At 35.7% G+C, this 15,594-nt stretch overlaps 1 protein-coding gene across 1 annotated transcript in view; it reads right to left on the reverse strand.

Annotated features, from left to right (window-relative positions):
* Positions 1-15,594, reverse strand: part of Tm9sf2 (transmembrane 9 superfamily member 2) — a 51,660-nt gene that overhangs the window by 21,509 nt on the left and 14,557 nt on the right. Inside the window, exons 4-9 of the mRNA XM_020165398.2 lie at positions 12,126-12,253; positions 6,932-7,061; positions 6,005-6,129; positions 4,971-5,082; positions 3,902-3,981; positions 2,889-2,997 (exon numbers count right to left, since the gene is read on the reverse strand). Of these exons, the coding sequence (XP_020020987.2) occupies positions 2,889-2,997; positions 3,902-3,981; positions 4,971-5,082; positions 6,005-6,129; positions 6,932-7,061; positions 12,126-12,253 (684 nt within the window). The remainder of the gene's footprint in view (positions 1-2,888; positions 2,998-3,901; positions 3,982-4,970; positions 5,083-6,004; positions 6,130-6,931; positions 7,062-12,125; positions 12,254-15,594) is intronic.

A 15,594-nucleotide genomic window follows, 5' to 3' on the forward strand; every position in this document is an offset into this window, starting at 1 on the left:
AAAAAATAAAGGTGAAATTTACCTTATTCTTTCCAGGTGGCCACTTATTCTAGTATCATTTGCCAAACAGTGTCTTGTCCCTGTCTATACACCTTTATTAACCTTCCAAACTTAGACTTATCATTATTATATACAGAAAATGTTTACTTGTGATTTCTTTGTTCATCAATACTTTAAATTGTTTTAGATTAGTTTCATTTACTTATTTGTTTTTGCTGAAGAACTTCTACTGAAATTCCTTAAGTGTAGGTCTCTTTGTGGTCAACTGCTTTTGTTCTTCTGAAAAAGGTGTTTCGGTCTCAATCCTAAAGCAGTTCAGGTGCAGGACTCTGTGAATGGTTCATTTCTCACTCCAAAACATGTACAGACATTTGTCCTTGAGCCTCCACTGTTAGCTCACTGTCTTCCTCTGTAGATGCTCAGGTTTATTTTCCTCTGGCTGATTCCAGAGCTTCTCCCTCTTCTGATGTCCTGTGGTTGCAATTGATCTAGCTGTGGACTTTTTATTTATTCTACTTAGGATATGGTGTATTTATCTGTGATTTTTTTTTTTTAAATGGTACTAGGGCTTGAACTCAGGGCCTTTACCTTGAACCACTCCACCAGCCCTATTTTTGTGAAGGATTTTTTGAGATAGGGTCTTGTGGAACTATTTTCCTGGACTGACTATGAACCGTGATCCTCCTGATCTCTGGCTCCTGAGTAGTGAGGATTACAGCAGTAAGCCACTGGTGCCTGGATTATCTGTGATTTTTGTCTCTTATCTCTTCTGGAAAATTCTTGGCCCTTACCTTCTGATATATTTTATATTCTGTAACTAATAGTTCCAGTATGTGAAATCTTTGGGAGAGGTCTAAATCTGTTGTTTATCATAAAATTTTGTGAATTTCTAAATAACAGCTCTTATTTTACTGATCTTAAATTAGAGGAATCCTGAAAACCTAACTTGTAGAGACTTTCTTTCAAAGGATTTCTACTTGATTCCAGCAAGAGTCAGAGACACTCATGACCTAGAATTATTCTGATTCAGATCCCCTGCCAGAAACCAGGCTTATTTCTGAAGACTGAGATTCAGCTCTTTGCTACAGACCCAAGGATTAGCCTTCCAACTGGTTAGAGAGACATACGCTTCACCCAGGGAACCCTGTCACTTGCATTCTGTCTCCTGTTCTGGTTTTGGCCACTCTTTTGGGGTACAGAGAACAGTAGGGGAAGGCCCTGGATATTTCTTTTGCCCAAAAGCATAAGTGCATTAATGCACCAGTTTGGTACATCATGGCCTACTAATTTATTCATTCACTCCACAAATATTTATTTAGCACTAACTGTTCAGCACTATTTAAAATACCAGAGGAACTCTAGTGTAAGAAACAGGAAAATCCCAGTTCTCATGAGTATAAGTTTTCAATGGGAAGGCAGACAAAAGAGTAAGCAAAATAGTAGGTAGTATATTAGATGGTAATAAACACTCTAGGGAAAAATGAGGTGTGTTGCAGGGGATATAATTTTAAGCGGGATGGTCAGAAGGGTCTCAATGAGAAGATGGCATTTCTACAGAGCTGGTAAGAGAAAAGGGAGCTAGCCATGTATGTATCTGAGTGAGAAGCATTCCAAGTAGACAGAACAGCAAGGATGAAGTCCTTGAAGTAAGAATGTGTGCCTGCGTTGCAGAACAAGGTGGCCAGTAGGGTTGGAGCAAAAGTCTGAGAAGTAACATGGGGCCTTATAAGCCATCATAGGCTCTGCGTTTACTCTGAATGAAGTGGGAAGTCACTGAATGGCTAAGCTTGGGAGTGAGGTGATCTGACTCATGTTTGAGCTCATTTGCCCTAACTGCTGTGGCAAGAGAATAAAAAAGAGGACAAGAATGAGAGCAGGAGCAGGAGGCAGGGTTACCACAAACCTGTATTCCATATGGCAAACACATTAAGGAAAAAAATCCCATTAACAGAAATTATGTGGAATAGCTGATTATGATCAAAGTATTTAAAATTATTATTATTATTATTATTTTTGTTTGGTAGTACTGGGGTTTGAGGTCAGGGCTTAGAACTTGCTAGTCAGGCACTTTACTTCTTGAGCCATGTCCTCAGCTTAAAATTACTTTAATAAAATATTTAACAAGATATATAAGCAACAAAAGTTAAAGAAAAGACACTATGGAGTAGAAATGCTAAAAGCTTATAAATATTAATATGTTCTTTTTCCAACCAGAAAAGGACAGAAAGGTTGGAGGAACTTTTGCATTCATTACAGGTTACTCTGATTCTTATAAAAATTTTATTTCTGTGTTGTCATGAAGTGAAAAAAGTATAAAATGTGTTAACATTATGCCATTGGCAGAGTAGTTCAAGTGGTAGAGTGCAAGCTTAGTAAGCATGAGGCCCTGTGATCAAGCCCTAGTACCACCAAAGAGAAAAAGTTTGAAAATAAATGACCTGGGGCAATGAAATTACTTTCAATGTACCAGAAAAGGTGAAATGACAAAAATTCATTGAAAATTAGTATCTAAAATTTAAATGTACACACAAATAAAAATTGCTTGGGAATTATTCCATTTATAACTTTGCTATTTCATAAACTGGATATACAGTGGGGATGGGGAAGCTGACAGTTGATGCACCTAAGTGAGGGAAGGTGACAGTGTGGAAGCTGTGCACCTATAACCTATCCTGTACCAACCTACTGACACTGGCTCTGAGTGCTGTGATGACTGAAGTGCTGGAGAATATCAGCTCTTAAGTATCATGTTCTTATTTGGAAATTAAAGATAACTTTTGAGAAGGATGGTTTAAAAGCAGATTCTAAATTATTCTTTTAGCATTTTCTAAAGCACCAATAACAACTGTCTTTGGTGGATCAAAGACCAGTACAATGTTTTCACTCACCGTAGAATCCATCTGATTGTATCTGGCAATATCTTTATGCAGGGTCCGTAGCATAATCATAGCTACCATTCCAGATAAGAAGAGAACAATGACCAGAGAATTCATTATGCTGTAGAAGTAAGCATACCATGATTAATCTGTAGCTTAAAAATAGAACACTTTAATCAGTGTCAAAAAACTGTTCATTGAGTAATATTAAAACATCACTAATCAAAATCAAATTAAAAGTACCTAAACTCCAACACAGTCAGTGAACAGTCTTCTTCCATGCTTCCTTTTAGTGAATATACAGCTTTATGTACTTACAATACTTTTTTTTTTTTTTTTTTAGACAGGGTCTTGCTAAATTGTCCAGGCTGGCCTCAAACTTGCGATTCTCCTGTCTTAGCCTCCCAAGTAGCTGGGACTATAGGCATTCACCACTGCACTCAGCTTTTGTGTGTGTATGTGTGTGTGTTGTGTGTGGTATTGGAGACTGACCCCAAGGGCCTCACACATGCTAGGCAAGTGCTTCACCACTGAGCTACATCCCTAACCACTGCAGTTTTATAGTCTGTTTTGAACTAGAACTATTTCTGCTCATTATCAACATTATTAAGTAACTGCTGTGCCTAAATCACCACAGCACACACAGTAAGGAGTCAACAAAGGACTTCAATTTATTGAAGAACAAATTTACTTAGTAAATTAGTGAGTGTCAAAAAGATTAGTCAGGAAAGTGATGGCGCTAAGAACAGGGTTAGGAGGTAAAAGTTTTAAGTCACACTCGGGAGAGAATAACATCCATTCAACAAGAGCAGCTCTATTTACTAGACACGCTTACAGGTAATGTTCTTCTTTAACCTCAGAACACTGCCATGAACTAGGTATTTCTAGATTAAAAAAAAAAAAAAAACTTGAGAAATAGCCTGCCCTGATAAGCAACTTCTGAACACAGTGAAGAAGATAACAGAGGAAATGAGATGCTCTAAAGGACAAACAGAAAGCTGAAAGAAGACTCTATGTGCTCTTACCTAAACCACTGAATGTGGGTGTGAGGCATAGACTCCAGAATATAGTCCCATCTAGATGCCCATCTGATATTTTTGTCTTCCTAGAGGAGGAGAGAAAAAAAATCTTTGAGCATCTGCTACCAAAGCACATTAAGAATCCAAAATTCCCTTCAATTGTTTGCCCTTCTATTTAGTCAGACACCTGCAATTTCTAATAGAATAACCTGGGTTAGTCGTGCGATTCAGGGAATTTCAGATTTACTCAGGTCTAGTGGAAGTCAGGATGAGATAAAGTAGTAAATTAAAACAAAATACCCACAAGAGTTCCAACGATATCCATGTATTTGTGTTTTAAGTCTTGCTTTAAATTACAGCTAGTGAAAGTACATTTTTCTATGTCAAAATTTACAGCTATATTTAATTTTTTTCGAAAATAACCAAACGGAATAACTTATTCTTTACTGCATCTATGGGACAACTCACTAGTCCACAAAGTCATAACCCAGGTACACTGAGCATCTGGCAGATGTCACTCACACTGGGTTCTTAACACCTAGAAATATATAGTGTTTATTGTACTTGTCTTGCAAAATTAAACAAGATATGGGTACATTAAACATCACAACTATATTAAATTTTCAAAATAGATTTTAAAATAGCGTTAAAATACTGCTTAAGCTTCTATCAACTTTTACTTTCCTCCTAAGGAACTTCTCCACTGACGAAAACACTTCCTTCCATTTCTACCAAAAGGAAATTCTCCACTTAAGTTCATACTCAAATCCTAAGTTTGAAAATGGTGTTTCTTCCTAAATGCTTTTGCCATATGTCTTTGACATTTTAATGCCACCTTCTATGCCTATTATCTACTTTTTGTCTTGATTCTCCAATTTCCCACACCTTTTCATTTAAACTAAAACTTAGTTTCAAGAGTGATTATGCTACTTGGTGTACTGACAAACTAATCAAAAAATCAGCTCATTAAAAGCTTATCTATTCAACAAGCTAATCATTAGTATATGCAATTAGTTTAAGAAGTACAAATTTAAAATCAATTTCTGAGTTATACTAAAGATAAAAATAAACTCACCACAAAACTAACAGAGTAAGTATAGGCAATCTTGATCTCCCCAGAAGCTTTATTACTTATGTCCATGGGGGGTCCAGAGCAGTCTGGTTTGTCTATATGGGTATGCTTGAAGCTATAGGAAGAAACATTTTGGAAAGATGCTGATAAAATACAGTGTAGAAAATGGGTAAAATAAAGGTTAGAAATTCTGTACGTATTTCACAGTGCTGTTGATAGCCAAAGATTAAATTATTCATGTTAATTCAATAGTACAAATATTTGCTTCATATAAAAATTGGCATAGCTGTGTGTACAAAATCATTACTCAGAACTATAAACAAACTCTTAAAATACTTGGAAGAGCATTAGGTAAATTTTTTTTTTTTTCAGACAGGGTCTTGTGCTATGTTGCCTGGGTTGATCTTGAACTCCTGGGCTCACATGTGCCTCCTGCCTCAGGCCTCCCAAGTGCTGGCACTACAGATGCACACCATTGTGCCTGGCTAAATAATCTTAAGGAAGAAAAAAAAAAGAAGCACAGAGAGAAATGCCAACTCATCTTTACTACCAGTGATGTGAGAAAATGGCTAATTCAACGGCAGGAAAAAAATGCCAGCACTGGATCAAAATACGTACTTTCATGCTAACATTCTCAACAACTTAGAGAGACATTCCTTCAATAACTCTTCCATACTGGTATGCTGGCTCTACAGAGGCAGCACCATCAGCTCCTGTGAGACTCTCACCAGGACAGCCACATGTCACTGAGGCAGTGCTCCTGCCACTGGACAAACCAAAAAGTCATCAAAACTTCCTGACTGAAAACAAAACAGAAAGGCACCTTGGCCTGACCACTTACTATGACAGGGAAAAATAATTAAGGTTTTTCTGAACAACCCATAACTTAGTAAAAAAAATCATGCTAAAAGGAGATTTAGTTACAATCATTCCTGAAATGTCAGAATAATGCTTAAGGATTAAGTTAACTGGGCCCACGGTACTTATTCTTCGGATCTAATTTCCCTTATCACATTCTTATCGATTTGTATACTTACCTTTTTGGTTCAAGTTTAGCAGCTACTAATCTTGCTCCCATGGACCCAGTTTCCACAACATGATAGTGTATTTTGATGTCAACGTGGTTGAAGATGTAAAACGTATCTCTTTCATGGAATTCTGACTGTGGAAGAACTTAAAGTTAAAGGTAGAAAACTGGCTACATGAATCAAACACAAAACTTTTGAAGTTTTTAAAATGGGCTGAAACAAGTAGGAAAACTTAAGCTAAGATAGAATTTTAATCCTTTCCCGCTAAAATGCTTAAATTTTAATCTAAAAATTATAAACCAAAAATTAATTAGGGAAGGTATTAAATATGCTTTTTAAAGTTTTAATTTTCACATAAAATCTAATAAATACCTATTCAAACAAATACAAATCTAGTATTTTCTAGCTTACAATAAAGGTAACAAAACAAACTTACTCAAAATCACAGACATACTCAATCTTACACTTAAGGACTTTCCTCCCCTAAAAGTTTGTAACTCTGGACTAAGCCAATAACCTAAACTATTCAAGTACATCCTCTGGTCAACTCTCACAAAAGCATTAACCAGGGCTGGTACAGTGGCTCAAGTGTAGAATACCTGCCTAGCAAGCACAAGGCCCTGATTTCAACACCAGCACCACCACCCAAAAAAAAAAAGTATGAATTTAACTGTTGATAGAGCTAGAACAAAGTCCTAAGTCTTAGCATAGCATATAAGAGGTACTCTCATTAAATGCTGAACTTAATATGAATTATTTTAATCCTAGAGTTAAATCTTCATATTGGCTAAAGTTTATGATCTAAGCAGCTGTACTCCAGAACATCTGGATCACACTCATTCAGTGAATATGGCAATTTTTGTCCTTTAAAAGACTGAATTCTCCTTCCAAAATGCCATGTCTTAAAAAGAAGCATAGAACTCACTACAAACTTACATTAATAACACAGGCATCTTTTGCATGGCCCTTATCTGTAATGTAGCAGCCAATAGGAAATCCAGGATTACAGAACCTCTGACCATCTTCAACATCATAACACCACGTTACAGGCATATTATCCACAATCCTATGCACAGAAGTCAAAATCAAGTTAGGACAGAGTCTAGAAAACATGGCTAAAGGTTACTGCCTAAATCAGTGTCACCGCTTTCTAAGACATAAACATCTAAATACTGTAAGATCCTAAAACCACACCAACTTTGATGAAACATGGTATTTCTAAGTAATGACATTACGGCAATATCTGATACACTGTAGTGAGGAAAAAATTTTATTGCTGTTTTGAAAACTATAAATGTATGTAGGAGGAGTTTTATAAATTACTTGTTATAATTGCTAACGTATGGTATTTTCTAGGGCTGGTGGAGTGGCTTAAGTGGTAGAGTGCCTGCCTTGCAAGTGTGAGGTCCTGAGTTCAAACCCCAGTACAGTAAAAAAAAAAAAGAGAGATGGTATTTTCTAGACATCTAAGTACAATTTATCTTTAGTAGAACATGCCAAGCTTTAAATGGGTACAAAGCAATATAACCAGTTCTTTGGGAACCATTTATTAGGTAATATAAAAGTAAATGACATTTATTACTCAGGTAGTTCAGTAAAAAGGAGAAGAATGTAATTGCAAGATAAGGGAAGTTTAAAGGGTCAGGTAAAAAAGTGAAAATTATAATATTATCTGTTAAAATTACAAATCCAAGTAATTTCTAAAGGAAATACTGCTAGAAAGCTAAAACACCAAATGTTTAAGTTCTACAGTGAAAACCACTTTTTTTTAAAGGATAAAAGTAAAGAATAAAGCTCTGTGACATTGCATGACTACATTAAAGTTTGAGCATGTGGTCCCCTATGCCCTGAACACACTGCAGGATACAAATAAAAAAAATTAGTCATAATGCACTACTTTTAGTAGTCATACGATAACACTCCAGGGCATGTTTTATTTGTTAATTAATGTATGCCTTAGGAAGTAAAATTATGATTCCATAATCACCCAAGGTGCACATTAATGACCTAATAAAACATGTCTCATCACATTTAAATGCTACTTAACAGAACCGAATGTACCAAATTTTAGAATAACCTATCCTATTAAGTTGCTTATTACTATAACCAGCAGGCTACTAATTCCAGTGAAAAAGACTATAAAATATTAGAAGCATAAAACAATAAAAGAAGCATAAAGCAATGCTATAAAAATGCTATATAAAATAAATAATTCAGATTTTCTAGAAGCCCAAAGAATCAGTTAATTGCTTTAACTTTTTAGTAGAGAAAATCATGAGTTTAATTGTGACTATATACAAGCAATAAGTAACTATCTTTTATGCTGTCATACTGAAGAGAAAGTGCTACATAAAAATTATAGTTCTAGTTACAAAATGAGGAATTTGGGGGCAATATAAGCTTTTTAAAAACAAACATCTTATTTATGTATCATTTATATAATGCCTTGACATAATAGACTATTTCAGATAGTAGGCCATTTAAACAACAACAAAGCCTTTGAAATAAATGTAAGAAAATTTAAAGAACGTTAAGTTTTAATTACTGCTTTCCCTAAGTTAGGAATTAATATTTATTTGATTTCCTAACATTGGAAAAATTTTAAATCTTATTTCTAATCTGACAGAGTGAAAAAGAATATGAAAAGAGGACTCACAAGAATGAGGCTGAATAATGAGTCCCGACTTTTTACCATGAGATATATTTTCCTCTACTATGTAGGAACCTCATTCGAAACACTTTTCAACTCACTTTGCCAATAAATTAGATACAAACATTTCTGATCAAATTGAAATAACCAAAATTGTCCTCAAAAGCAAAGAAAATTGGCCTTTAAGTTACTCTGTGTTAATATTTTAACATGTATGAATTTATACTACCCATTGGGATTTTTTTCGGGGGCGTGGGGGATGGTACTGGGGTTTGAACTCAGGGCCTCACACTTGCTAGGCAGGTACTCTACCACTTGAGTCATTCCACTAACCTCCATCCATTAGGGTTTTGAATTTTTGAAACTAGCACATCATTTACCATTGTTAACTTGGTGGGATCTGGAGTTGAATGCACTAAAGTATCTTCAGACTTGAAATCATAAACTTTTCCAATTCAACTGCAAAGCCATTGTTTACCAACACTTTACCAGTATGGTATTTTTTCCTTTTTAGGTAGAATAGTTTAACTTTATAACTGATATACTTATTACAAGTTGTTCTGTCCAATAAGCTACAGTCTAAGGATTCTAATGAGACTAGTGAGTCATAAGAACTCTGGAAACTAGTTCAACAGTTATTCTTTGATTTTAAAAGTGCCATAAAGGGCAAGGGGTGAAGTTCAACGGTAGAGTGCTTGCCTAGCATGTGCAAGAGCCATATAGGCATGCATGAACACACCATAAAGATTTGGAAACTTAGGCAAGAAGTATAACCACAAACCATGGAGAGCATAGTTGAGAGAATTCAGCAACTTGGTGTCGGGATCAAAACACCAGACTCAAAAATCACAGAGTAGCTTAGACAGACTGCGCAATCCCAAAAGATCCTGAAATCGTGTTTTAACATCCCAGATAATGAAGAAAAGTATTCCTCAACTTAAGAAAATTAAATAACATTAACACGTCCCCATAATGAGAAGAATGTATTCATGCATGGTTAGAACATTATGGAGGAAAAAGTTCATGCATGTAAAGGAATGTCATAAAACTGAAAAAAAAGAATGGGATAAATACAGATGTACAGAGGCATCTGAGCTGGAAAAATGCCAGTAACATTTTCTTAAATGAGACAAGCAAATAGCAGAATAATATTTCAGCTGTGTTATTTTAAATATGCATACATCTTTTTACATTCCTGTGAATGCACAGAAAATCTGAAAACATGCATGAGAAATAATAATACTACCTCTAGGGAGGGAGATTAAATAGGATTTAAAAAGCTGAGAATGGTAGAAGATTCTTGCTATTTAATATTCTCTTGTATGGCATGTGAGTTTTCACAGGCATGTATTGCTTTATGCTCTCTCTAAAGTAACTTAGTGCAAAGATTAAAATGAAATGCATTCACAAGAATGCACAAGAAAATTCACAAGAGAATACTGTATTTCTGAAAGTCTTTCAAATTCCCAAGTATACACATTTTAGCTCTTCCAACTGTGTTATTCGTACTTAAAATCAATTTATACAGTAAAAACCTTTCAAAATAAGTCAAGGACAGACATATTTTCACCCAATGTTTTCAGTAAAATCATCACTACGAATCAGTATTTTCCAAAAGTACAATGAGCTGACTTAAATGTTAAAGCCCATTGTCTAGAATTACCAGACTATGTATTTCTGATAGATTTTTTTATTAATGGATTCAGATTTGAAATCATAAACTTTTCCAATTTAACTACTAAGTCAATTATTTGCCAGAACTTTTCCCAATTGTTTTTTAGGCAGAATAGTTTAAGTTTGTAACTGATATAGCTATTAGAAGGTGTTTAGTAAATATTGCTACTGAATGCTTTCTAACTTTGTAGGCTATTTTAAATTGCTTATTCTATTGTATTTATTCTTGTTATTAACTATCTTAGCATCAAGACAGAACCTAGGTTAACTGCATCATAAGTTAGTTTAAAATATTTCTAAGTACTTTCCTGGATGGAGACTTCTAAGGAAGAGCTGCTTCTATTACGTGTGTGTGTGTGTGTGTGTGTGTGTGTGTGTGTGTGTGTGTGTGTGTGTGTGTACATACGCACATGTCTGTATGTGTGAGGGGTGCAAGTGGGGATAGAATCACCTATGGGCCTGAAGAGTCACTGTTTCATTCAGTCAACAAACCAGCCGCCATTACAGTAAATGAGAAGTTATGGGGTGGCTAATATAAGAGAAAATAACTGAGCCTTAAACATTAATTTTGATGGGTATAAAGAACAATTTGAAGGACAGAAAAACACCAAAGGAGATTTCACTTATGAATATAATAAATCCAATTCACACAGATCCAGTAATTAAGTGTGTACTCCTGGCAGCTTAGGGGGGGAAAAGCTCTTGATCTACTAGAAACCACAGACATGGAGATGGAGGAGCTACTGATAGTGGAAGGGGCAAGCTTCTGACAGTACCCTTTCCTTTCTTCTACCACAGCCATGATTGTCTAAGGGAACTCATTTCTATGGGGCTCAAGTGTAAGCTTCCCAGGTCTGCTGATCAGAATGGCCTAACCACAATTAGTTCATGGATAGGATAGGCATATGAACTGAGGCTCCCTTTCCAGGACTCCTTTATGCTCTCAGTATACAAGGAAAAAGGGAGAAGAAGTGAGTGGACAAGAGGGAATAAGGGGTTCCAATGCCAGTATCTGAACTGTAGGACCTGACAGGTCTGAATTGAAGTCTGAGGTTCCTAACCGCCCTGGTGGTAGGCAAATGGTTTAACCTGAGACACCAACAGGAACACTCAAGGGAAAAACAAGATAACCCTTCTGGTCAGCACTTCCAGCACTTTACACTTTCTAAAGAGGTAAAATATACATACACCACATAGAATACAGGCATTTATAGGTTATACAGTCATACAGCAAAATTATCTGGAATAATAATAATGGTTATATTTGAAAGGGAAGATTTTGAGAGCTTCTTGTAATTTTCCATGTTTGAATATTGAATAGTAAGTATAAACTACTCTGGAAAGAAAAGTAACTTTCTGATTTCAGCACAAACTGGTGAGAAACTTGTTAATGTTGTATCATGATTACAAAATGTAAATGTTGATTTGAGGTAGATATTACTTATAAAACATAAAACAAAAGTTAAATTTTGTCTTGCTTTGATCTTTTCCATAGCGCACAGTGTTAAAGTACCATTTCTCTAGGTCCTTTCCCCAAGAGACAAGTATTCTTCTATATACTACACATGAATAAAAGAAACATGCTATATACCAGGTCCGTGGACGAAAAAAAGTACCAGCTATTCAGTAATCTAAACACAGTTAAATGACAGTACTCTAAATTACGATGACAAGTAAAAGTCACTACTTCGTGTTACTACTAAGAAAATCAATTTATTTGCTATTTTACATAGTCTATAATTTATAATCATTGAAACAGATGTTTCTTCTTGAAAAAGCCAAAAATCAAAAATCTCCATATCTTACCAGTGATGTTGATAATTCAGTAACATGCTTTTTTTCAAGAAATCTAACTTTTGTTTGTCTTCAGCTTTGTCTGTATGGTATGTCTTCGTACAAACAAGTTTACAGGTATCCTCCCTATTAAATATAAACTGTATAAAAAGAAAGTAAGAAGTACATTTAAAAAAAAAAATCCAGATTCTTCATAAGGATGTCAGATAGAGTATTACTTACATGCACTAATATTAATAATAAACATTTTTAAATCCCTCACAGATCAGATTTGAATTTCAATCTCTTTCTCTAAAAACTTACCATTTTTCTTTTTGTAAATTTTAACTTTTCTTACTAATAATTTCAATCTAGCCAACTTTTTTTTCTCTTGTGGTGCAGGAGAGCCTGTCTTAAGCATGCTAGGCAAGTGCTCTACCACGGAGTTCCACCCTCAACCCTACCCACTTTTCAAATGTAAATGAATTCCAGAACAAAAAGAATAAACCCACAAAAATGTGTGGAGCAAAACAGGACATCAGTCTCCCCATAGTAATAGCCATGGTCACGATTTAGAACTCTGGAAACGATGGCTTTCTAGTAATAAGCAGACAAATTTTAATGTCCAAATATTCAATAGATATCAAGTGTCCCCTTAAGTGTCAGCTAAAGGACATCCATCAGTGAACGACACAGAATGTGATGATATAAAAAAAAGTTATATTTTGATATCTAAAATCAAGGTAAACTTTATTCAAGTTTAAAGACTCAATTTTCAGGATCTTATTTAAGTTAAGGATTCCTCCCAATTTTGGAGTTTATGACTTATTTTATGTGTGTAAAAATAAAGATATGCACAGTATATTATAATAGTTTACTCTACCAGGAGCCATTTAAATCTTGATTTTGAAAATAAATTTCCTGGAGTTGGAGATTAAGCTCAGTGGTAGAGTATGTGCTGCGTTAGCATGCATGAGGACCCAAGTTCAATCCTTAGTATCCAAAAAAAAAAAAAAAAAAATCTATCTATCTATCTATAGATATGTATCTCCTAGTTTTTGGTAGGCTGTAATTTACCAACAGATAGTCCACAATTATAAATCTCTTACTAAATTCAAACTTTATTACAGGTTAAAAACTTTATTACAGGTATTTCACTTCTAAGTAGTCAACTTTTTTTGCAAAGACAGGGGCTCACTAAGTAGTCCAGGTTGGCCTTGAACTCACAATCCTCCTGCCTCAGCTTCCAGAGTACTGGGATTACAGGTGTGTGCCAACATACACAGCTAATACTTCACTTTTTTAATATATTACTTATTAACATTCCTAAACCAGGTGCTGTCCATTAGCTGACAAGTGAATGTTTAAGTGTGACCCACTGCTGCCACCTGCCAGCCAGCAGTTTAATTTTTACCACATCACAATCCCTGTCAATATATGAATTATTTGCACCATTATTTGATATTCTGAACCTTATATAAACCTTAAAGGTTTATTTTTGTAAAGTGGAAAAAGGAAATACAAAAATATAGATAATGCAGTATTAGAAGTATAAATGGCAAACTTAAAATAAATTTAGCAGAGATAGACATGATCAGTTACACCAGAACAGTAACTACTACACCTCAATCCAATGCTCACTGGCTTTAGTTGAGACAACTTGTATGTTCAATTGGAAGGAATACAGCAAGATCAAAGATGACATTTAATAATAATAGTCAATCTTTCCTCAGTATTCCTATGTACTTTATATTTATCAAAATCTCATGTACTCCTCCCAACAACTGTACAAGGTAGGTATTCTAATCCATATGTTAGATTAGAAAACCAAAGCACAAAAAGTCACACAACTAACAAATTGCAGAGCCAGGATTTAACCCAAGCAAGTTGAGTGCTAGAGATAATGCTGTTAATCACAATACTCTACTGCCTCTCCCTATGCTACATTTAGTTCAAAATTTATAGTATCTTAAATTATCTTTGGCTACAGATTTAATTGTACTTATGTTTTGTTAAAGATTTAAGAATGTTATTAGCTCTCAAGGAAACCAAATCCTCCTGATAACATGAAAGCTCATTATTATTCTACTTTTAAATATTCAACTAAAATATAAAAACACAGTATGTAATTTATTCAGGAAAATGTTCATTGTAATATTTCTTGAATTATTTAGTGTAGTGTGTGGAATAATTCTGTGAAAGTCATTAAATCAAACACTTGATGAACCTAGAGTCAGACCTGGGTACAAATCTACCTCAGTCTTACTGAGACCTTGGAAAGGGAATTAATCCTATCTTAGCTTCAATTGACTCTCTGTAAAATGGGTTCAGTGATGCTTTGTAGGGTTGTTAGATTAACATAGTAATACGTGCAAAAAACTACTTAATTGACAAATACAAGTATTTACTAACTGACAGTTATTATTACATATCCCACCACCAGCTTTTTGCAAATGTTAGAGAAATTATGTGAGTCGGGCCTAGTGGTGTCTCAGGTACTCAGGAGGCGATGGTTGGAGGAGGCCCTGGGAGTTAGTGCAAGACTCTATCTGAAAAAAAGAGGACTGGTGGCATGGCTCAAGTGTTAGAGTGCTTGCATAAGGTCCTGAAATCAATCCCTGCCAAAAAAAGAAAAATTATGTGAACATCCTTCACATTCTGAGAGACTCATAATGCTGGGGGCTCCTAGCAAGACCTCTTACCTACACAGCCTCTGCTGCCTTGAGGTCCTCAGGACTAATCCCAAATGTCCTATCCCTCTTCATGTTAATCATTCTAATGTCCCAAATCTCCACAATATTCCTTTTTACATTTGAATCCTGAGATGGACGCAACACTCCCTTTGTAATGCCATCTCTCACCCCTCCGAAACTTCTCACACCCTTCAACTGGGCCCCTCTGCACTCAGGTGTCATCAGCAGAAGCCCTTCTCCATCCTCACCCTCTTCTTGGAATGGCCTCTGAAATCTACCCCAAGGCAAATCTGTTTCCTCAGAGGGATGCTGCCTTATCACTATTGGTAGCTGTTTTCTCTCCCAGGCCATAGGACTGGGCCAGACTCCTAACCCCAACTTTGACACTCATGTTATCAGACTACATCACCTCACTGTGCCATCCACCAGCTCCAGGTCTTCAGGCCTTGAAGATCTTAGCTCCTGGCTCCTTGGTGACTGTAATATTTATACAAATGATCCTTTTGGTTCTCTGACCTCTTCTCCAGTGATGCTCCCCTTGTATTACATCAAAGCACTCTCTCCCTGCCTCTGTTCCTGAGAGCAGACCTTCAAGTATCTGAATGTCAAGTGTTCCAGTGTCATCACAACACCTCCCACTTTTCCAGGTCACTGGCTCAAGTGATCCTCAACTTTGTTAAGTCCTGGACACCACAATCAACAGACCCTGTGGTTCTCGTACCATCTATTACTCCTTTCATCGTCTCCCTCCTCTCCTTGCAAATCCACAGCCCCCTCCTCCCCTTCCCCTCAATCTCTTTCATTGAGAA

Source organism: Castor canadensis, chromosome 10 (assembly GCF_047511655.1).
Source record: "Castor canadensis chromosome 10, mCasCan1.hap1v2, whole genome shotgun sequence".
Classification (NCBI taxonomy): Eukaryota; Metazoa; Chordata; class Mammalia; order Rodentia; family Castoridae; genus Castor; species Castor canadensis.